The following is a 23,168-nucleotide window of genomic DNA, read 5'->3' as shown; positions in this document are numbered from 1 at the left end:
CTCTTTAATAAACTCAGTCTTTGCAGATTTCAGCTCTTCCTGATGCTCTGATGCTCGTCTTCACTTGTTTTCCAGCATTTATTGGAGAATTGCAGTGGGAGGAGCTTTACTGATGACGAATTTCACGAGATCTAATAAATGAGGTGAAAACAGGAACTATTGTCATGAAATAAAGAGTGTTTTCAGCAGATCTGTTAATATTGATGAGCCTCAGACTATCAACACTCATTCAACAAGCCATTCAGGATCATCAGCAGATCATCTCACTTTATTCTGAGTGTTTGCTGTTAGAAACACATTAATTGAGTCAGGATACATGATAAAAGCCTGTAAAACTGCTCTACAGATAAATAATTACAGAAGCATAATATATACATTTGAATCTAAATATAGTTAGATTTCATGACAATCACGAAGTACTTAAATCATTAAAATATTAAATTTTATGTGCGCTGAAACTGATGATCATAAAACGTTTAAAAATAAAGATCATCACAAAGCAATATTGTTCCAATAATAAAACGCTATTAATTTATAATATTAACATTTAAGAGTTGATTTAAATGTCTGACGTTGCTCATTATAGGCTCTACGTAAAGTAACTTATCAGTGAGATCGTTTCCCATCAATTCCCCTCACAAACCTTAACTCTTGACATTCAGTAACAGTTCTCACTCCAAACATCGAGACAATCACACAAACGAACACAACATCGCTCAGGTCTGAATGAACTCAACATATTCTCCTCATGCTCGCTGCTGCTGCACTAAATGTTTATTTCAGAAGGAAGACGCCAGAAAAGACGCACAAGTATCGCTGTGATCGATGAAAACAATACAGAAATGAGCCTGTCGCTTAATCAAACTGTATAAAGTGTGTGTGATGGTTGTGTAAATATGAGAAATACCGTGAACTGCTCTCCTCACCTCAGAAGACTCGACGCTGAAACTCTTAATGAGGGAAACAGTGTTGCCAACTATTTCCAATGGGAAAGTAGCGAACGCATTCTTCTTCTTCTAATGGAGTTTTTTATGGCGGTTGGAAAACCAACTTTCGGTGCATTACCGCCACCAACTAGACTGGAGTGTGAAGCACTAATAAGCGTTTAAAAATTAACAACTTTAACAATAGAGTGAAGAAAATTTTTATATTATTTTAAACCACTCTATATTTTATCTTGTTCTGCATACATTTTCAATAAGCTTTCCATATTAATACAACATACAATTTTCTTACTTCCTTCATAAGTTCTAACCTTTCTTACATATTTTATACATTTTATTAAAACGTTCGATTGTTTCTGCCTGATCACAATAATTACATTTACCCATTTTATGTTTTCCTATTTTGAACAACAAATGATTAAGTCTAGTGTGCCCTATTCGAATGCAAGAGATAATTGTATCTTCTTTTCTAATCCTAAAAACTTTTCTTCCATTTCCTACTTGTTATCACTGTTTCATACTTCTTGCCATTCGTTGTTCATGAATTCTTTAATTTTACTTTTAACCTCCTTTTTGCTCAGAGTCGCTTTAATATTTATCCCACTAGAGTGCTACCATCATGCAGGGACGGAAGGGGGGCTAAAAAACAGCCCTGGACTTTCTCCCAAATAGGCCCATCATCCGGCCATTTGCCCCTAGCCGTGCGCTACAGACACTATAGCCAGGATGTCCTGATACTATGCCACAATACTGTAGCCTATCAGACAAGCAAGTAACATCTCAAAACCAATGATGATAATTGGGGTTGTGTTTATTAATGAAGCCTCAGCCTTCAAATATATATATATATATATATATATATATATATATATATATATATATATATATATATATAAAATGTACAATGCCATTACATTGAAAATGAAATACAAATAATGAAATGTCATTGTCCACAGAAACCCCAAATTACACAAACTTGTAATTATAAAACATATAGTTACTATATAGCCTATCAGGGGTCTCCAACCTTTGTGTGCGAGGCTCCCTCAAGGAATAAAATAATCTAGAAGGGCTACTTGTTTGTTAGACTCAAAAATATTTATTATACATGGTGCTTTTTTAACTTTACCTTTAACTTTTTTTTTTTTACTTTTCACCATAATATGCAAAATAATAAAATATCTTGACATTCTGGTTCAGACTTACAAGCGTTTTAAGCAATTCCTGAAAAATTATGAAAATATATATTGAATTTTTTTGTATGTGTTATCAAAAACAGTAGCAAAATATTTAGTATTAATATAAATGCAAAATGAACTGCCATAACTTCTAAACAAAAAGATTACTGCATTACATTTAATAACTTAATTAATACATGACTATACATAAAAGTATTTTTAATATGAATATATACAGGCACATTTATAACACTAAACATTTCAAAAACTTTTAGCCTTTTCAAACCAGAGTCAGAGAATGATGGATAGACTCAAGAAGTGACCACATGTTGAATGCAACAGGACATTTCTAAATGGTTAGTTGATGAATTTTGGTGGCTTATGTGTAGTTATCTTCTAGTCAGTTATCTTCTCCTGTAGCTCAAACAGTAGTGTGTTGGCGTATGCAACGCTAAGGTCACGGGTACTGCAAAACAAATTCAACGCGCATGAGTGTCCTGCCCCATAACAAATACAACAATACAAATGGCTGTTTGAAGACATGAAAATACTGATGTTCTTTCTTGCCCGGTACACAATGTAGGACTTTGGACAGTACAGTAATCACTGTTCACATTTATGTCCATTATGTCATTACGTCTGTTGGAAACTCAGAATCGAAGACCAGGAGACTTTGGGATCACGTTCAAGAAGTTATTCTTTATTGAGGACTTCGCGTTGACGTGGCTGCAGTTCTTCCAAAGTCTAAATCTAATACAGTATTCAGTGTAATTATACTTCTCAAAGAGGGGAGGGATTACATAGAGGTGGAGTCTCTGAACAAAGCATGTAAATTAAGTATGAACACACCTTACTCTGAGAGCGCTACCAGTCCAATTGAATCAGCATAACTTATTCAAATGCTGATACTGGCCAGGAACTCCGGTTCCAAGAGCCAATCCCAGAGCCATTAAAGACAAAAGGTGAAAGTCTCCCCTACAGCTAATCCAATCAACCTAACAATTCATCGTCTAGGGCAGAGCCATTAAAGACAAAAGGTGACTTACAATAGAGAAAAACAGGACTGGCAAAAACTGTTGTTACTATTATCCTAACCGAACCTTAAAATGCTAACTTCAATGTACTCAACGTTTACTGTTACAACCTAAATTAAACATTTAATAGATTTGTAATATAATACGTCCATATTACGTCCAAAATGTCATACCAAATTTGTTAGATACATATCGTACAGTGTGATTTATAATCTTATAGAAATGCCAAAAATTGCAGTGTGTAGCAAGTATGACAAGTGGGAGTCAGAAACAGACCTTGTTTCTCAAAACCAAAAACGGACTTGTGTTCAACGCAGTGCTGAAGTGCCAACTAGTCTCTCCCTACGGAGGATCCCTTTACCACTCTACAGATAAGGCGTTGTCGCGGAAATTCGTTTTGTGTTCCTACCCCAAAGCGACAAAATAAAATCAAAATTCTTTATCAAATTTTATAAGGAAAGACAAGTACTTTGTTTAGGCTTGGTTTGTAGGGAATTCCAAACCTGTATATATTAAAACGCACATAACTATAGAACATATTCTAAATGCGCATGTGAACGCCATCAGCGTTTCTCACAGGTTCACGTTTAAAGTCTGTGTAGAGAGAATGGTGTCTTCTTAGCGGCCCCTAATTTAATAACAAATGATCGTTGCGACGGAAGCGAATCGATCAAAACTGGCTTTGGCTGGAAAGTGATTTTGTTAAAGGGCTGCTGTAGAGCCAAAATAATCTGTTGCCTTACATTATACGCTTATCTCTGTAAAGCTGCTTTGAAACAATCTCCATTGTTAAAAGCGCTAACAATCATGAAGATGACTTGACTTGGGGAGAACGCTTTTGCTAGTTGTTCTTGGAAGAATGAACTCACAAGGTGACGAGCACACAGAACGCTACTGACAGTTTGAGACGATGTGTTCTTGCTGGTATTGCGCAATAATACCCCCACACAGATGCCGTCTGCAGTACTCAAACATAACGAGAATTATTGACGCTAACAGCCAGGCTTTATCGCCCAAGCCTACCCTCAGCTCAAGAGATTACTCTACAACTGTACACTACAATGTAATGTATATTCATACCAATAAAGCAACGCTTATGGAGATTCTCACTTCCGAAAACGTTTGAGCACATTTTCGATTCGCCATAAATTTTCGTGAAAATGCCAATATTTGAAATCTACAGTTGATTTCTCGCATCAAATGTTCTCAGAAGTGAATTTAGTGATGAAAAACGACTTGCTGTATTAACCTGCCTCTCTTTCCTCGAATGCTGAAATTAATGCTGGGATATTCCTGCCATCAAGTTCACACAAGTTACCAACCGATGCATCCTCTGTAAAATGGGCGTGTCAAGAACACTTCCGGGATTTTTAACCGTTCTAGGCAAAATGCAAACTTGTGTATTGGGACAGTACTTGGGTTTTTCCGTTTTTCCATGAGCGCCACCTACTGTCAGAGATTGACACTGCATTTGCTGACATTTTTTTGCATTGGTCTGAAAAGACAAATCTCATGTGAATTTGGTGCCGAACATTCGTGTTAATGTGAAAATGTCCTGTCGCTCATCGTGGCTGTTGGGAAACTAACTTAGAAAAAACATGTTTCTCAGCACATAAAGTTGAGCTACAGGGATCTCAGATTGTGGTGATGTGGTTTCTCCACTGCATGGATCTTCATGTGTAGCTTCAGGTGACTTTTAAAAGAGAAACTCTTCCCACACTGATCACATCTGTGCGGCTTCTTTCTGCTGTGGATCCTCTCATGTGTTTTCATATGTCCTGACTGACTGAATCTCTTGTCACAGTGTGAACACTTGTAAGGTTTTACTCCAGTGTGAATTCTCTGGTGCAGTTTTAAATTGTTTGCTGTAGTAAAAGTCTTCTCACACTCAAAGCACATGTACTCTCTCACACCAGTGTGAGTTTTCTCATGTGTATGTAAATATTTCAACAGTGAAAAACTCTTTCCACACACAGAACATGAATGCTTCTCCTTCGTATGAACTGTCAAGTGTCTCTTTAGGACTGATGACCTAAGAAATGTTTTGCCACACTGATCACACGTGTGCGGCTTCTCTCCTGTGTGAATTTTCATGTGTTCTTTAAGGTGTGATGATTGACTGAAACTCTTCTCGCACTGATCACACATGAACGGCTTCTCTCCCGTGTGGATCCTCTCATGTGATCTCAGATTTGCTGACTGACTGAATCTCTTGTCACAGTGTGAACACTTGTAAGGTTTCTCTCCAGTGTGAATTCGCTGGTGCCGTTTCAAACAGTTTGCTGTAGTGAAAGTCTTCTCACACTCAAAGCACATGTACTCTCTCACACCAGTGTGTATTTTCTCATGTGTATGTAAATATTTCAGCAGTGAAAAACTCTTTCCACACATAGAACATGAATGCGGCTTCTCCTTCGTATGAACTGTCAGGTGTGTCTTCAGCTCTGATGACCTAAGAAATGTTTTGCCACATTGATCACATGAGAACGGCTTCTCTCCAGTGTGGATCCTCATGTGAATCTCAAGACTTTGTTTGCTTGTGAGACTCTTTCCACACTGAGTGCAGGTGAAAGATTTCTTGGCTCTTCTTTTCTTTGAAAATGTCTTTTTAGTCTTTGAGCGACTCAAAGGTTTTCCTCCAGGTTGGACATGATGTTCCTCCTTCACTTCACTCAGTTCTTCTCTCTCCTCCTTCACTTCACTTAGTTCTTCACTCTCCTCCTTCACTTCACTCAGTTCTTCACTCTCCTCCTTCACTTCACTCAGTTCTTCACTCTCCTCCTTCACTTCACTCAGTTCTTCACTCTCCTCCTTCACTTCACTCAGTTCTTCACTCTCCTCCTTCACTTCACTCAGTTCTTCACTCTTCTCCTTCACTTCATTCAGTTCTTCACTCTCCTCGCTCTCTTCCATCGGGTCTGACATGAAAGAAAAAAATATAAAATTTCATTTCATTCATTACCACTTCATTTGCCATGAACTTGTTTGTTTCTTTTATTATTTTATGCAATCAGAAACACTCAAACCGGTCACGCTTTGTATCTCTCTGTGCAAATCCTTCCTTCCGTCATTTACTGACGGAAAGCATAACAATTATCGCAATAAAGCCGTATATTGCTGAAAAGCGCATGTTGTCTTTTTTAGGAGCAATTTAAACGGTTTTGAGGATCCCTTTACCACTCTACAGATAAAGCGTTGTTGGGAAAATGCATTTCGCGTACCTACCCCGAAGTGACAAAATAAAATAAAGGAAAAAATAAAGGAAAGACCAGTACTTTGTTTAGGCTTGGTCTGTAGAGAATTACAAACCTGCGCACAGATATTCAAACGCACATAACTATAGAACCAATTCTTAATGTGCATGTGAACGTGTTTTCTCGTGTTTTCGATATCGCGGCGCGGGTACCCAAGATTTTGAACGGTGACGAGCGCGTCGGAGCCGTCGTCCTGCACGCGGGAGTGAACGATATCAGGCTGTGGTAGAAAGAGGTTCTGAAGAAAGATTTCAGGAGCCTGATCGAGACGGTATGCAGCACATCGCCTGAAACAACGATCATTGTGTCTGGACTGCTTCCCACGTACCGACAAGGGCATGAAAAGTTCAGTAGATTATTCGCGCTAAATGAATGGTTAATGTCATGGTGCAATGAGCAGAAACTGCTCTTTGTAAATAATTGGAATCTGTTTTGGGAGCATCCTAAGCTCTTCCGCGCTGATGGCTTACACCCAAGTAGAATCCGAGCGGATCTTCTGTCGGATAACATCTCCAAGATGTTAAATACCGTTTGACTAGTAACCAAAAGTCCAAATCATAGTCTCTGCTGCACCAATTTAATTGATATAAATACTAGTGTAGAACATTGCATAGAAACTGTGTCTATTCCTCGTTTAGTGAGATCAAATAATAAATCTACTGCAGGATCTAGGAAAAATCTAATTGTTATTAAAACAGAAAATCTTGCTATTAGTGAACAAAAACAATTTTTAAAGCTAGGTCTTCTAAACATTAGATCACTCACACCTAAGGCAGTTACTGTAAATGAAATAGTCACAGATAATGGCATCGATGTACTTTGCCTCACTGAAACCTGGCTTAAATCAAATGATTATTTCGGTCTTAATGAGTCTACTCCACCAGGATACTGTTATAAGCATGAGCCCCGTCTGATCGTGGCGGCGGTGTTGCAACAATCTACAGAGATATTCTTAATGTTACTCAGAAAACAGGTGACAAGTTTAATTCGTTTGAAGTACTTGTAATAAACGTTACGCTCTCAGATGTAAGAAAGAAATCCCTATTATCTCTAGCCTTGGCTACCGTATATAGACCGCCTGGGCCTTACGCTGATTTCCTAAAAGAGTTTGCAGATTTTCTCTCAGATCTATTGGTCAACGTCGATAAAGCATTAATTGTTGGAGATTTTAACATACACGTAGATAATTCAAATGATGCGTTAGGGGCTGCGTTTACAGATTTATTAAACTCCTTTGGGGTCAAGCAAAACGTCACTGGTCCCACTCATTGTCTTAATCATACACTCGATTTAATTATATCATATGGAACCGATCCAACCGATATAGATATTATACCGCAAAGTGATGATGTTACTGACCATTACATGGTAACTTGCATATTACGTACTGCTGTAATATGTCATGCTGCGTCGCGTTATCGACCAGGCAGAACAATCCTCCCATCCACCATAGATAATTTCTCAAACTGCTTATCTGATCTGTCTCAGCTGCTGCCTGAACCCAAACAAACAGATGAACTAGAACTAACTAGCACTATGAGCTCCATTCTCTCCAGAACATTGGATATTGTTGCACCCATTAAATTAAAAAAGGTCAGAGAGAAAATTAAAGCACCATGGTACAACAATACTACGCATGTTCTAAAGAGAGAAACCCGTAATTTAGAGCGTAAATGGAAACAAACTAATTTAGAGGTCTTTAGAATCGCGTGGAAAGACAGTATGTCACGTTATAAAAAGGCCCTAAAATCGGCCAGGGCTGAGCATCCCCGCAAACTAATAGAAAACAACTAAAACAATCCAAGGTTTTTATTTAACACTGTGGCTAGAATAACAAATAAACAAGCGTCACCTGAACAAAATATCCGTTACAGTTTAGTAGTAATGATTTCATGAACTTCTTCACTGAGAAAATAGAAAGCATCAGAACCACAATTGTAAACGTTCAATCTTCAATCGCGCCTTATAATTCAGCCTCAATTATCACTCCGCAACAACAATTACAGTGCTTTACAACTATAGAACAAAAAGAGTTAAATAAACTTATCACTTCATCTAAAACAACAACATGTTTATTAGATCCTATACCAACTAAACTACTGAAAGAAGTGTTACCGATAGTGGAAGAGCCTCTCCTCAATATTATTAACTCATCTTTATCTTTAGGTCATGTTCCAAGAACATTTAAACTGGCAGTTATAAAACCACTCATTAAGAAACCACAATTTGACCCGTATAATCTAGCAAATTATAGACCCATTTCAAATCTTCCATTTATGTCTAAAATATTAGAAAAAGTTGTGTCCGCTCAACTGGGCTCTTTCTTGCAAGAAAATGACATCTATGAAAAGTTTCAGCCTAGATTCAGGCCGCACCATAGCACTGAAACTGCGCTCGTTAAAATCACAAATGATTTACTTTTAGCTTCTGACCAAGGCTGTATCTCAATATTAGTTTTACTTGATCTTAGTGCTGCGTTCGATACTATAGATCACACAATACTCTTAGATCGAGTACAAAATTATACTGGTGTTCAAGGACAAGCATTAAGCTGGTTCAGATCATACTTATCTGACTGCTACCATTTTGTCTATTTAAATGGAGAAATATCGAAGATAACGTCAGTAAACTATGGAGTGCCACAGGGATCTGTGTTGGGCCCTTTATTATTCTCAATATATATGCTGCCACTTGGAAATATTATAAGGAAACATGGAATTAGTTTCCATTGTTATGCTGATGACACTCAAATATATATTTCATCACGGCCGGATGAAAACGCTATTGACAGAGTGTGTTAAAGCTATAAAGGACTGGATGACACGTAAATTTTCTTTTATTAAATCCAGACAAGACAGAGGTACTAATCATCGGTTCAAAAAAAACGCCCACAAAACCTCACAATACAACTTTAACATAGTAGGATGTCCTGTTACTTTATCCTCTACAGTAAAGACCTGGGTGTTATACTAGATTGCAACCTGTCTTTTGAAAATCATATTTCATATGTTACAAGAACAGCCTTTTTCCACCTTAATAACATTGCTAAGCGACGTAATATGCTATCAGTTTCTGATGCAGAAAAGTTAGCTCATGCATTCATGACCTCGAGACTAGATTACTGTAATGCTTTATTAGCTGGTTGTCCTGCATCCTCAATAAAAACAAGCTACAGTTAGTCCAAAATGTAGCTTAGAAAATATGATCATATAACACCGATTTTAACATCACTACATTTATTAGCTGGTTGTCCTGCATCCTCAATAAACAAGCTACAGTTAGTCCAAAATGTAGCTTAGAAAATATGATCATATAACACCGATTTTAACATCACTACATTGGTTACCTATAAAGTCCCGTATTAATTACAAGGTATTGCTACTGACTTATAAAGCCCTAAACGGCTTAGCTCCAGTCTATTTAACAGATCTTCCCTATAATCTATCGCGCTCTTTAAGATCACTAAATTCGAGGCTTTTGGTCATACCTAGGATATCCAGATCAACCAAAAGAGGGAGAGCATTTTCACATTTCGCTCCAAAACTCTGGAATAGTCTTCCTGATAAAGTTCGTTGCTCAGACTCGCTCTCCCAGTTTAAAACTTGATTAAAGACGTATCTCTTCAGCCAGGCATTCATATAATACTTTTAATCTTACAGTTAAATCCGACCTCTAGTTCATAAACGCCAGAGGAGAACTGTCCCCCGACTGAGCCTGGGTTCTCCCAAGGTTTTTTTTTCTCCATTAGGTCACCTGATGGAGTTTTTCGGTTCCTTGCCACTGTTGCATTTGGCTTGCTCAGTTGGGGATATTAAGTTTAATTTAATCAATCAATAATACTATTGATCAGCGTTTTCCACTAGAAACAAACCTTGTTGTATTATTTTAATTTAATACTGTGAAGCTGCTTTGATACAATCTGTATTGTGAAAAGCGCTATACAAATAGACTTGACTTGACAATCAATATAAAAATTTCTCAAACCTCCCTTTACTGACCATTTGTTGAAGAAAACCCAGAACATTCTGTACCGTTTCATAGTTTAACTGTTTAAATTTAAATGTGATGAAATGCTTGAATGTTTCTAACATGAATGTTCTACAGACTCATGAATGAATGAAGAATAAACACCAACCTCTTTGTTCTTCAGGATCTTCAGTGTGTTTCATTCTGCAGGGTTCTGGATCACTCATGTTCTCTCTGTCCTCTTTAATAAACTCAAACTTTGCAGATTTCAGCTCTTCCTGATGCTCTGATGCTCGTCTTCACTTTTAGCTGATGGGGATTACAGCATTTATTGGAGAATTACTGTGGGCAGCTTCACTGATGAAGAATTACAGTGGGAGGAGCTTGACTGATGATGTGAATGTAGTGGGAGGAGCTTTACTGATGATGTGAATGTAGTGGGAGGAGCTACACTGATGATGAATTACAGTGGGAGGAGCTTCACTGATGATGAATTACAGTGGGAGGAGTTGATCTGCCAAAATCAAAAATATATAAGTTACTGAGTTTGTTTTTATGCTCATGGACATCAGAACATGCTAATGTAAATTCTTCCAATTTCCAAATATAAATAATGGTAAGAAAAACAGTTAAAAGCATAAACAGAAATAAACATAGGCTACTGTTAGATAGACTGTTAGCGAGTTGACCAATAAAATATTGTATACCTTACAACATATATGAATATGATGCATTGAATAACAAGGCCATATATATGGTCAGTTTCTGGCTATCCTACCACATGTGCATTTGTAGCCTGGAGGACCCTTATACTGTGTTCATAATAGAGAGAATAGGAGACAGTTCCTTCTTACAGAACAAAGAAATCCCTCTGTTATACGCTTTTGCTGAGACTACCATACTAGTATTTCTTAAAGCAACAAATAGTAGGCAACAAATCCCCTCAGTCTGCTGACACCAATGAAATGAGCTTTAAGTGACAATTTGCAGGAGATCTGAAGACATCAGCATAATAAATGAGGTGAAAACAGGAACTATTGTCATGAAATAAAGAGTGTTTTCAGCAGATCTGTTAATATTGATGAGCCTCAGACTATCAACACTCATTCAACAAGCCATTCAGGATCATCAGCAGATCATCTCACTTTATTCTGAGTGTTTGCTGTTAGAAACATATTATTTGAGTCAGGATACATGATAAAGCCTGTAAAACTACTCCACAGAAAGAAAAAAATATGACACTGATAAAACAACAATGACTAATGACCCATAGCTTCATCAACCACTACAGATAAATAATCACAGAAGCATAATATGTACATTTTAATCTAAATATAGTTAGATTTTATGACAATCACGAAGTACTTAAATCATTAACATTTATGTGCACTGAAACTGATAATGATCATAAAACGTTTAAAAATAAAGAGCATCACAAAGCAATATTGTTCCAAGAGTAAAGCGCTATTCATTTATAATATTAACATTTAATAGTTAATTTAAATGTCTGACGTTGCTCATTATAGGCTCAACTTAAAGTAACTTATCAGTATAACACTTGAGATCGTTTCCCATCAATTCCCCTCACAAACCTTAACTCTTGACATTCAGTAACAGTTCTCACTCCAAACATCGAGACAATCACACAAACGAACACAAACTCGCTCAGGTCTGAATGAACTCAACATATTCTCCTCATGCTCGCTGCTGCTGCACTAAATGTTTATTTCAGAAGGAAGACGCCAGAAAAGACGCACAAGTATCGCTGTGATCGATGAAAACAATACAGAAATGAGCCTGTCGCTTAATCAAACTGTATAAAGTGTGTGTGATGGTTGTGTAAATATGAGAAATACCGTGAACTGCTCTCCTCACCTCAGAAGACTCGACGCTGAAACTCTCAGTGAGGGAAACAGTTTTGCCTATTTTCAATGGGAAAGTAGCGAACGCATTCTTCTTCTTCTCCTTCTTCTAATGGAGTTTTTTATGGCGGTTGGCAAACCAACTTTCGGTGCATTACCGCCATCAACTAGACTGGAGTGTGAAGCACTAATAAGCGTTTAGAAATTAACAAATTAAATAAACAATAGAGTGAAGAACAAAGGATATATATTTTAAAAAATTATATTATTTTAAACCACTATATATTTTATCTTGTTCTGCATGCATTTTCAATAGGCTCTCCATATTAAATGATACAACACCCAATTTTCTTACTTCCTTCATAAGTTCTAACCTTTCTTTTACATATTTTATAAATTTTATTAAAACGTGTTCAATTGTTTCTGCATGATCACAATAATTACATTTACCCGTTTTATGTTTTCCTATTTTGAACAACAAATGATTTAGTCTAGTGTGCCCTATTCGAATGTGAGAAATAATTGTATCTTCTTTTCTATTCCTAAAAACGCTTCTTCCATTTCCTACTTGTTATCACTGTTCCATACTTCTTGCCATTTGTCATTTATGAATTTATCCCACTGGAGTGCTACCATCATGCACGAAGTTCAAAACAAGAAGGGTAATGCCTTGTAAACAAGTAATAAAAACTCAGTGAGTGTTTTAGCGCAATTTTCTCACGTCATGGGATCACAACACTAAGAGATAGTAAATCTTTTCCTGGATTTTTTTTGTGCGTTCCCGAGATTAGACCTTCCTTAACATAATGCCGAAAACCCGAAATCTCTAGGTGGTCTGGTTGAGGAGTAGATAGAAGTGCAAGATTGGTGCGCACAGACAGAACAGAAATCATGAGTTAACAATCGCAATTTTGTCCGGTGGAAAATTGCGCTAAAAAAGAAAACACGCAAATATCGCGGTTGCTGCACTTACTTGCATTCCTCTGCGGTTGGCTTGTCACGGTACTACAATATTGCAGTTATCGCGACAGCCCTACTCAGGCACAGGGGGCGCAGCTTTCTTCATTACCTCACACAGACACACTAAAATTTTAAAAAACCTTTTCAAACCAGAGTCAGAGAATGATGGATAGACTCAAGAAGTGACCACATGAAAGTTGCGCAGCGCTGTGGTTTTTCCGTTGTTCCATGAGCGCCACCTACTGTCAGAGATTGACACTGCATTTACTGACATTTTTTTTTTTGCATTGGACTGAACAGGCAAATCTCATGTGAATTTGGTGCTGAACATTTGTGTTAATGTGAAAATGTCCTGTCGCTCATTGTGGCTGTTGGGAAACTAACTTAGAAAAAACATGTTTCTCAGCACATAAAGATGAGCTACTGTGATCTCAGACTGAGGTGATGTGGTTTCTCCACTGCATGGATCTTCATGTGTAGCTTCAGGTCACTTTTAAAAGAGAAACTCTTCCCACACTGATCACACGTGTGCGGCTTCTCTCCAGTGTGGATCCTCTCATGTGATTTCAGAGATGATGAGTGACTGAATCTCTTGTCACAGTGTGAACACTTGTAAGGTTTTTCTCCAGTGTGGATCATCTCATGTGTTTTCAGATTTGCTGACTGACTGAACCTCTTGTCACAGTGTGAACACTTGTAAGGTTTCTCTCCAGTGTGAATTCTCTGGTGCCGTTTTAAACATTTTGCTGTAGTGAAAGTCTTCTCACACTCAAAGCACATGTACTCTCTTATACCAGTGTGAGTTTTCTCATGTGTATGTAAAGATTGCAGCAGTGAAAAACTCTTTCCACACACAGAACATGAATGCGGCTTCTCCTCCGTATGAACTGTCAGGTGTTTCTTCAGGTCTGATGACCTAAGAAATGTTTTGCCACATTGATCACATGAGAACGGCTTCTCTCCGGTGTGGATCCTCATGTGAACATTAAGAGTATGTTTTTGTGGGAAACTTGTTCCGCATTGATCACATGTGAACGGCTTTTCTCCTGTGTGGATTTTCATGTGTTCTTTAAGGATTGAAGATTGACTGTAACTCTTCCCGCATTGATCACATGAGAACGGCTTCTCTCCAGTGTGAACTCTCAGGTGTCTCTTCAGGTCTGATAACCTAAGAAATGTTTTGCCACATTGATCACATGTGAACGGCTTCTCTCCGGTGTGGATCCTCATGTGATGTGCAAGACTTTGTTTGGTTGTGATACTCTTTCCACACTGAGTGCAAGTGAAAGATTTCTTGGATCTTCTTTTCTTTAAAAATGTATTTTTAGTCTTTGAGAGACTCAAAGGTTTTTCTCCAGGTTTGACATAATAATCCTCCTTCACTTCTCTCAGTTCTTCACTCTCCTCCTTCACTTCACTCAGTTCTTCACTCTTCTCCACGTCACTCAGTTCTTCTCTCTCCTCCTTCACTTCACTCAGTTCTTCACTCTCTTCCTCCACTTCAATCAGTTCTTCACTCTCCTCCTTCACTTCACTCAGTTCTTCACTCTCATCCTTCACTTCACTCAATTCTTCACTCTCCTCTTTCACTTCACTCAGTTCTTCACTCTCCTTCACTTCACTCAGTTCTTCCCTCTCCTCCTTCACTTCTATCAGTTCTTCTCTCTCCTCCTTCACTTCACTCAGTTCTTCACTCTCTTCCTCCACTTCAATCAGTTCTTCACTCTCCTCCTTCACTTCACTCAGTTCTTCACTCTCATCCTTCACTTCACTCAGTTCTTCACTCTCCTCACTCTCTTCCATCGTGTCTGACATGAAAGAAAAAAAAATATTAAATTTCATTTCATTCATTACCACTTCAATCGCCATGAACTTGTTTGTTTCTGTATTATTTTATGCAATCAGAAACACTAACCCGGCCACGCTTTGTACCTCTCGGTGCAAATCCTTCCTTCCCGCTCTGCCAGAAAGCAGCTGTCATTTACTGACGGAAAGCATGACAATAACCGCAATAAAGCCGTATATTTCTGAAAAGCGCATTTTGTCTTTTTTAGGAGCAATTTGAACGGTTTTGATAGGACCCGATGACAACGCAGTGCTGAAGTGCCAACTAGTCTCTCCCTATGGAGGACCATAAATCGTATAACAAATTGCACCATTTTCTTAATTTCTAAGTCAATAAAGTGTACGCTAAATTAATAAATGTAGTGTAGCCTAAATGTAGTAATGAAACAAACTTCCATTCAAAAGTTTGGGATCAGTAGTTTTTCAAAACAAATTAATACTTTCATTTAGCAAGGAAGCATTAAATTGATAATTGACAGAAGAACAAAGACAGAAGACAAACATTTAAACGTTAACATTGTTTTAAAAAAAAAATCTACTTAAAAAAATCTATATGAATATGAACTTTACCCCTTCTTGAACTGCCACCTTATCGTGGTGGAGGGGTTTGAGTACCCGAATGACCCTAAGAGCTATGTTGTCCGGGGCTATATGCCCCTGGTAGGCTCTCCCAAGGCAAACAGGTCCTAGGCGACGGGTCAGACTAAGAGTGGTTCAAAAACCCTTTATGAGTTATATAAAATCGAGGACCGTGACTTCGCAAAGTATGACGCAGCCGGGGCCTCGACAACCCGATCCCTGGACGTGGAAAATAGCTCTAGGGACGTGGAACGTCACCTCGCTGGCGGGGAAGGAGCCTGAGATTGTGCGTGAGGTTGAGAGGTTCCGACTAGAGATAGTTGGGATCACCTCCACGCATGGCTTGGGCTCTGGAACCACACTCCTTGAGAGAGAATGGACTCTTCACCACTCTGGAATTGCCCATGGTGAGAGGCGGCGGGCTGGTGTGGGTTTGCTTATAGCCCCCCAGCTCAGCTGCCATGTGTTGGAGTTTACACCGGTGAACGAGAGGGTTGTTTCCCTGCGCCTACGGGTCGGGGATAGGTCTCTCACTGTCGTGTGTGCCTATGGGCCGAACGGCAGTGCAGAGTACCCAGCCTTCTTGGAGTCTCTGGAAGGGGTGCTGGAAAGTGCTCCGACTGGGGACTCCGCCGTTCTACTGGGGGACTTCAACGCCCACGTGGGCAACGACAGTGACACCTGGAGGGGCGTGATTGGGAGGAACGGCCCCCCTGATCTGAAACTGAGCGGTGTTCAGTTATTGGACTTCTGTGCTAGTTACAGTTTGTCCATAACGAATACCATGCTCAAGCATAAGGGTGTACATCAGTGCACGTGGCACCAGGACACCCTAGGCCGTAGGTCGATGATCGACTTTGTGGTCATTTCATCTGACCTACGGCCGTATGTCTTGGACACAAGGCTAAAGAGAGGGGCGGAGCTGTCAACTGATCACCACCTGGTGGTGAGTTGGATCCGATGGCGGGGAGGAAGCTGGACAGACTCAGCAGACCCAAGCGTACTGTAAGGTTCTGCTGGGAACGTTTGGCCGAGTCTCCTGTCAGAGAGATCTTCAACTCCCACCTCTGGCGGAGTTTCAACCGGATCCCGAGGGAGGTTGGAGATATTGAGTCTGAGTGGACCATGTTCTCCACCTCCATTGTCGACACGGCCACTCGGAGCTGTGGGCGTAAGTTCTTCGGTGCCTGTCGAGGCGGCAATCCCCGAACTGGTGGTGGACACCGGAAGTAAGGGATGCCGTCAAGCTGAAGGAGTCCTATCTGGTTGGCTTGTGTGACTCCTGAGGCAGCTGACGGGTACCGGCAGGCCAAGCGGACTGCAGCCCGGGTGGTGGTGGAGGCAAAAACTCGGGCCTGGGAGGAGTTCGGTGAGGCCATGGAGAAAGACTATCGGCTGGCCTTGAAGAGATTCTGGCAAACCATTCTGCGCCTCAGGAGAGAAAAACAACGCCGTCTACAGTGGAGGTGGGCAGCTGTTGACCTCAACTGGGGATGTCGTTGGACGGTGGAAGGAATACTTAGAGGATCTCCTCAATCCCACCGTCACGTCTTCCATTGAGGAAGCAGAGGCTGAGGGCTCGGAGGTGGACTCGTCCATCACTCGAGCTGAAGTCACCGAGGTAGTCAAGAAACTCATAGGTGGCAAGGCACCGGGGGTGGATGAGATCCGCCCAGAGTACCTCAAGTCTCTGGATGTTGTGGGGCTGTCTTTGCTGACACACCTCTGCAGCATCGCGTGGCGGTCAGGGACAGTGCCTTTGGACTGGCAGACCGGGGTGGGAATGAGCTTTCTCCGCAGATCGCTGGGCGATCCCTTAGAGATAGGGTGAGAAGCTTTTCACTCGGGAGGAGGTCAAAGTAGAACCGCTGCTCCTCCACATCGAGAGGTGTCAGCTGAGGTGGCTCAGGCATCTTTTCCAGATGCCTCCTGGTCGCCTTCCCGGGAAGGTGTTCCGGGCACGTCCCACCGGGAGGAGGCCCCGGGGAAGACATAGGACACGCTGGAGGGACTATGTCTCCCGGCTGGCCTGGGAACGCCTTGGTGTCCCCCCGGAAGAGCTAGAGGAAGTGTCTAGGGAGAGGGAAGTCTGGGCATCTCTGCTTAGACTGCTGCCCCCGCGACCCGGCCCCGGATAAGCGGAAGAAGATGGTATGGTATGGTCAGAGCCGGCTCTCCCTATAAGCGAACTAAGCAGCTGCTTAGGGCCCCGCCGCCACTAGGGGGCCCCCTAACTACAGATGGTACTCGCCGGTGTCGCCACGGTTTAACAGTCAACCAACCGAACCGTGTAAAATCGTTGTCTTCCCTGGACTTGGAAATTTGACCGCAAAAATTAAACGAGTCTATCCATCGGGTGCAGAAAAAAGGAGAAAAAAATCCCATTATAGTAGAGCTACTACTCTAACGAAATCCAAATTTTAAGCAGTTTTTACTATAGAATTATTTTTGCATGAATTTTTTAACTTGGCATATTACACAATGCAAAGAGCCGCCTCGCCGATTGCATTTTCTGCACAATTCACGGAGCTATTTCACAGCAGCCTCGGAAGGTGCGTTAAATTGGACATTATCCCATTATAGTAGAGCTACTACTCTAACGAAATCCACATTTTAAGCAGTTTTTACTGTAGAATAATTTTTTTTATGAATTTTTTAACTTGACATTATACAATGCACAAATAACCGCTTGCGCCTTCAGCCCAATTCGCGGTGCTATTTCACGGCAGCCTCGGAGGGTGCGTCAAAGTGGAAATAAGCCCATTATAGTAGAGCTGCTTCTCTAATTAAATCCAAATTTTAAGCAGTTTTTACTGTAGAATTCTTTTTGTATGAATTTTTGAACTTGGCGTATTACACAATGCACAAAGAGCGGCCTATTGCTTTTTCTGCACAATTCGCGGCGCTGTTTCTCGGCAACCTCAGAGGGTGCCTTAAAATGGACATTATCCCATTATAGTAGAGGCACTACTCCAACGAAATCCACATTTTAAGCAGTTTTTACTGTAGAATTATTTTTGTATGAACTACATGTAACGTGCAACAATGACTCTGTAAAATGTAAAAAGTGTTACCTAGAGTTTTTTTTATTAGATTTATGTATATATTTATAACTAAACATTTTATATACACATTTGGCTAATGATTGTTCGCTGAAGTAGTGTTTTTGTAGTTGGAATATATAAAAAATAAATACCAACTCAAACTAGAATCTTTTGCAGAATTTTTAATCTCTTTGATACATCAATATAGAAGAATATGTTTAAATCACTTTAGAATGAAGCAAAGAAATTACTGGTCCAACTAAAGGTTTTAAGCTGCCTAGTGGACAAAAACAGTTAGTGCTGTTTTAAAATTTACTAAGCATTCAGACAGTAATAAAGTAGATGTAGAAATCTGGCAAATCTGTAATCTTTACTTTTACTGTTTCAGTGAGTGTACTTTAATAAGCAGTAAAATAATTGTGGGCAATCATGTTAAAAGAGGTTCCGATGAAATGTGTAAGGGAGGGTTAGATTGTATACAGTTGCTGGTTTGCGGTGGCAATACTCCATTATTCACTGCAAGGCAGGGCCCCAAAATTATCCTGCTTAGAGCCCCCAGATTTACAGAGCCGGCCCTGGGTATGGTAACTTTCTGTTAAAAAAATCCTTAAAAAACTATCACAGTTTCCCAAAAATTATTAAGCACCACAACTGATTTCAACATTGATAATAATAATAATAATAATAATAATAATAATAGGCCTAATAATAATAATAATAATAATAATAATAATAGTTAAGCTAAATATCTTTGCATCACAGAAAAAAAAACTTTTAATATATGTCCAAATAGATACTGTTATTTAAAATTGTAATAATATATCACAATACTGTTGTTTGTACTGTATTTTTTATCAAATAAATGCAGGCTAGGTGAGCATAAGAGACTTATTTCATAAACATTTAAAAATCCAACTGACCCCAATCTTTTGATCGTTAGTGGAGGCTACAGTATAAATTTCTTGGAGTGATTTTTTTTTTCCAGAATATATTTGCTCACTAATAAAATACAATCAAACCATTAAAAAACATACGTGTTTTTTTTTATAGTTATTTTGAATGGTTTTCATTTAAAAGATTAAAACATTTTGCCAACATGAGGTCTTGTGTCACTGTCAGTCTTTTTTACATCAGTGCAAAACTAGGGTACGCAAATAAGGACAACTATTCTTCAGCATGCATTGATTAATTCCATGTTGTAAAAAAAAAAACAATTTGGTGCGACCAAATCATGTGCTGGTGCGACCAACTGAGAAAGTTGGTAGCACCAGTGCAACCAGTGGAAAAGTTAGTCTGGAGCGCTGTAATGGACGAGTTAATTAAGTAAATCATACTCCCACTACGGTAATTAATAACAGACTATAGTAAGCACATTTCCTAAATAGGCCTGTGACTGTATCTTACATTTTATGAAATAGTACCATTAGTTAAAAATAAAGTTTAAAATGCTTCCTGTTCGCATATTTCATAATAAAATGACAAATACCCTTTCTGAAATAAATTTGTCATCATTCATAGATTTCATGTTAAAATAATATACAGATGCACTAGCCTTTTCAAAATACAGTTGATATGTTGTTGTACTTATTATTTATTGGAAAGTTTGCCAATGGATAAATCAGCTAATCCCAAAAATAATTGTTAGATTAGTCGACTAATCGAAGAAATAATCGATAGATTAATCGACAACAAAAATAACCTTTAGATGCAGCCCTAGTTTACATACATATTTTTTTTTCCTGAGAGCAATATTTTACCAATCTGATTATCATTATGGGCAAAATCCCCAAAAATATTGAGATAACATTTTGTCAATACCCCTACGTTGGTATTGCACACTCCTACGTTGATCACATTCATCAACCATGTTACCAAGGTTATTATAAGAAGAATCTCTAATTATGAAAAATATTTTACACTGTTTCATAGTTGAACTGTTTATCTAAATGTGATGAAGTGCTTGAATGTTTCTAATATGAATGTTCTTCAGCATCATGAATGAATGAAGAATAAACACCAACCTCTTTGTTCTTCAGGATCTTCAGTGTGTTTCATTCTGCAGGGTTCTGGATCACTCATGTTCTCACTGTCCTCTTTAATAAACTCAGTCTTTGCAGATTTCAGCTCTTCCTGATGCTCTGATGCTCGTCTTCACTTGTTTTCCAGCATTTATTGGAGAATTGCAGTGGGAGGAGCTTCACTGATGACGAATGTCAGGAGATCTAATAAATGAGGTGAAAACAGGAACTATTGTCATGAAATAAAGAGTGTTTTCAGCAGATCTGTTAATATTGATGAGCCTCAGACTATCAACACTCATTCAACAAGCCATTCAGGATCATCAGCAGATCATCTCACTTTATTCTGAGTGTTTGCTGTTAGAAACACATTATTTGAGTCAGGATACATGATAAAAGCCTGGAAAACTGCTCTACAGATAAATAATTACAGAAGCATAATATGTACATTTGAATCTAAATATAGTTCGATTTTATGACAATCACGAAGCACTTCAATCATTAAAATATTACATTTATGTGCGCTGAAACTGATGATGATCATAAAACGTTTAAAAGTAAAGTGTTATTCATTTATAATATTAACATTTAAGAGTTGATTTAAATGTCTGACGTTGCTCATTATAGGCTCAACGTAAAGTAACTTATCAGCATAACACTTGAGATCGTTTCCCATCAATTCCCCTCACAAACCTTAACTCTTGACATTCAGTAACAGTTCTCACTCCAAACATCGAGACAATCACACAAACGAACTCAACATCGCTCAGGTCTGAATGAACTCAACATATTCTCCTCATGCTCGCTGCTGCTGCACTAAATGTTTATTTCAGAAGGAAGACGCCAGAAAAGACGCACAAGTATCGCTGTGATCGATGAAAACAATACAGAAATGAGTCTGTCGCTTAATCAAACTGTATAAAGTGTGTGTGATGGTTGTGTAAATGTGAGAAATACCGTGAACTGCTCTCCTCGCCTTAGAAGACTCCACGCCGAAACTCTCAATGAGGGAAACAATGTTGCAAATTATTTCCAATGGGAAAGTAGCGAACGCATTCTTCTTCTTTGTTACGTTTTATGGCGGGTGGCACTAGCATTATGGTGCATTACCGCCATCTACTATGTTGGAGTGTGGGCCAGATTTTCCTACTCTTAAAGGAGAACTCCGGTCAATTTTAACATTGAGCTCATTTTTTTGTACATTTGGAGTGCTGTAAAATTTGCACCCTGTTGACTTCAATGGGGCAAGTACTAAACCTGCTTTTAGCCTCTTAACATCCTTGATGTGTCATTACAAGTGCACAGAAAATGTGAGTGATTCCTTCAGAGTGAACACGAGTGAATTTGACTGCAGTAGATGTGAAAGATAGGGATAAAAATGATGTTATTTAAGCCAGCGCAAATACCTTTGTTTACATCCTGTTTTCGGTGGAAGTCCAAAGTAGTCGATTGCCGAGTTCACGCGCATAGGTTTAGTTACCTATGATCACGCGCGTGAACTCGGCAAACACAGGTATTTGCGCTGGCTTAAATAACATCATTTTTATACATATCTTTCACATCTACTGCAGTCAGATTCACCCGTGTTCACATTTTCTGTGCACTTGTAATGACACATCAAGGATGTTAAGAGGCTAAAAGCAGATTTAGTACTTGCCCAATTGAAGTCAACAGGGTGCAAATTTTAAAAATAGAATAACTCGGTGTAGGCAACACCGATTTTTGTCGTTGTTCTCTGTATTGACAGCACTCCAAATGTAAAAAAAAAAAAAAATGAGCTCAATGTTAAAATTGACCGGAGTTCTCCTTTAATAACAATTAAAAAAACTATATACGTATATATTCCCTGCTTCCTAAACTCTATCAAATAATGGAATAATTTCCCTACCTCAATGTCAAATACATTTTTTAGACTTAATTCTTCCTGTCCAAGCTTTTCCCTCCTTAATGTTTCTCGCTCTCGAGTGAATTTTTGACATTGAAGAATTACATGTTTTTCCTGTATCCCAACTGTTCTGCCACTCCTTAATGATGTTTCTTTTGATTATTCCTTTGGCTTCAGATTTACTGAGTGGTACGCACCGCACAAGGTCTCCTCATGCTTCAGAGCCTGTTTTGCTAATTCATCCACATCCTCATTTCCCTTAATCCCTCTGTGAGGTCCGCATAAATACTATCAACATATTCATATTTTTAATTTTGTATAACATTTCATAAGTCTCATTTATGTCTTGCCTACTGTGAGATGTAAAAGACTGCAGTGACATTAATGCAGAGCATGAGTCTGTACAAAGAATAACTTTTTTAATTTGTAATTCTTCTATGTGCTGTAATGCTGTTACAATTGCCAACATCTCTACTGTATACGGATAAATAATCTGAAGTCCTTCTTTTAACAGAAGCATGTAAGGCAGGAATACTGTCAGCAAAACCTGTTTTCCCTGTATTAGGATCCTTGGATCCATCTGTATATACTTGAACAAA

The 23,168-nt window shown here is 38.9% G+C and overlaps 5 protein-coding genes across 7 annotated transcripts in view; all 5 read right to left on the bottom strand.

Moving 5' to 3' along the window:
- Positions 1–1,034, bottom strand: part of LOC307156254 (uncharacterized protein) — a 166,677-nt gene extending 165,643 nt beyond the window's left edge. Inside the window, exon 1 of the mRNA XM_079867549.1 lies at positions 927–1,034. The gene's annotated coding sequence lies outside the window, so the exon portion shown is untranslated. The remainder of the gene's footprint in view (positions 1–926) is intronic.
- The window catches only part of LOC307156367 (uncharacterized protein), a 1,306,365-nt gene that overhangs the window by 235,619 nt on the left and 1,047,578 nt on the right, over positions 1–23,168 (bottom strand). The gene's annotated exons all lie outside the window — the stretch shown is intronic.
- LOC307156000 (uncharacterized protein) overlaps positions 1–23,168 on the bottom strand; it is a 279,400-nt gene that overhangs the window by 40,917 nt on the left and 215,315 nt on the right. The window lies entirely within an intron of this gene.
- On the bottom strand, positions 1,902–13,359 carry LOC307156296 (uncharacterized protein). Of its 2 annotated transcripts, none has more exons than XM_079867590.1 (2): positions 10,546–13,359; positions 1,902–6,202 (listed from the first exon to the last, which is right to left on the bottom strand). In XM_079867590.1, exon 2 carries the CDS (start codon positions 6,079–6,081, stop codon positions 4,780–4,782), a length of 1,302 nt encoding a protein of 433 aa, XP_079723716.1. In that variant the 5' UTR covers positions 6,082–6,202; positions 10,546–13,359; the 3' UTR covers positions 1,902–4,779. The 2 variants fall into 2 exon arrangements, with proteins under 2 accessions (XP_079723716.1, XP_079723715.1); XM_079867589.1 differs by having other exon boundaries at positions 1,902–6,074; positions 10,546–10,685.
- LOC307156221 (uncharacterized protein) overlaps positions 12,711–23,168 on the bottom strand; it is a 171,897-nt gene continuing 161,439 nt past the window's right edge. The window contains exons 1-3 of the mRNA XM_079867498.1: positions 21,642–21,806; positions 20,688–20,888; positions 12,711–15,006 (exon numbers count right to left, since the gene is read on the bottom strand). Of these exons, the coding sequence (XP_079723624.1) occupies positions 13,619–15,006; positions 20,688–20,745 (1,446 nt within the window). The 5' untranslated portion in view covers positions 20,746–20,888; positions 21,642–21,806 and the 3' untranslated portion in view covers positions 12,711–13,618. Of the gene's footprint in view, positions 15,007–20,687; positions 20,889–21,641 lie in introns of the transcript that reaches the window.

Source organism: Squalius cephalus (genome assembly GCF_949319135.1).
Source record: "Squalius cephalus genome assembly, chromosome: 1".
NCBI classification, from domain to species: domain Eukaryota; kingdom Metazoa; phylum Chordata; class Actinopteri; order Cypriniformes; family Leuciscidae; genus Squalius; species Squalius cephalus.
This window is presented reverse-complemented; position numbering and strand designations above follow the sequence as displayed.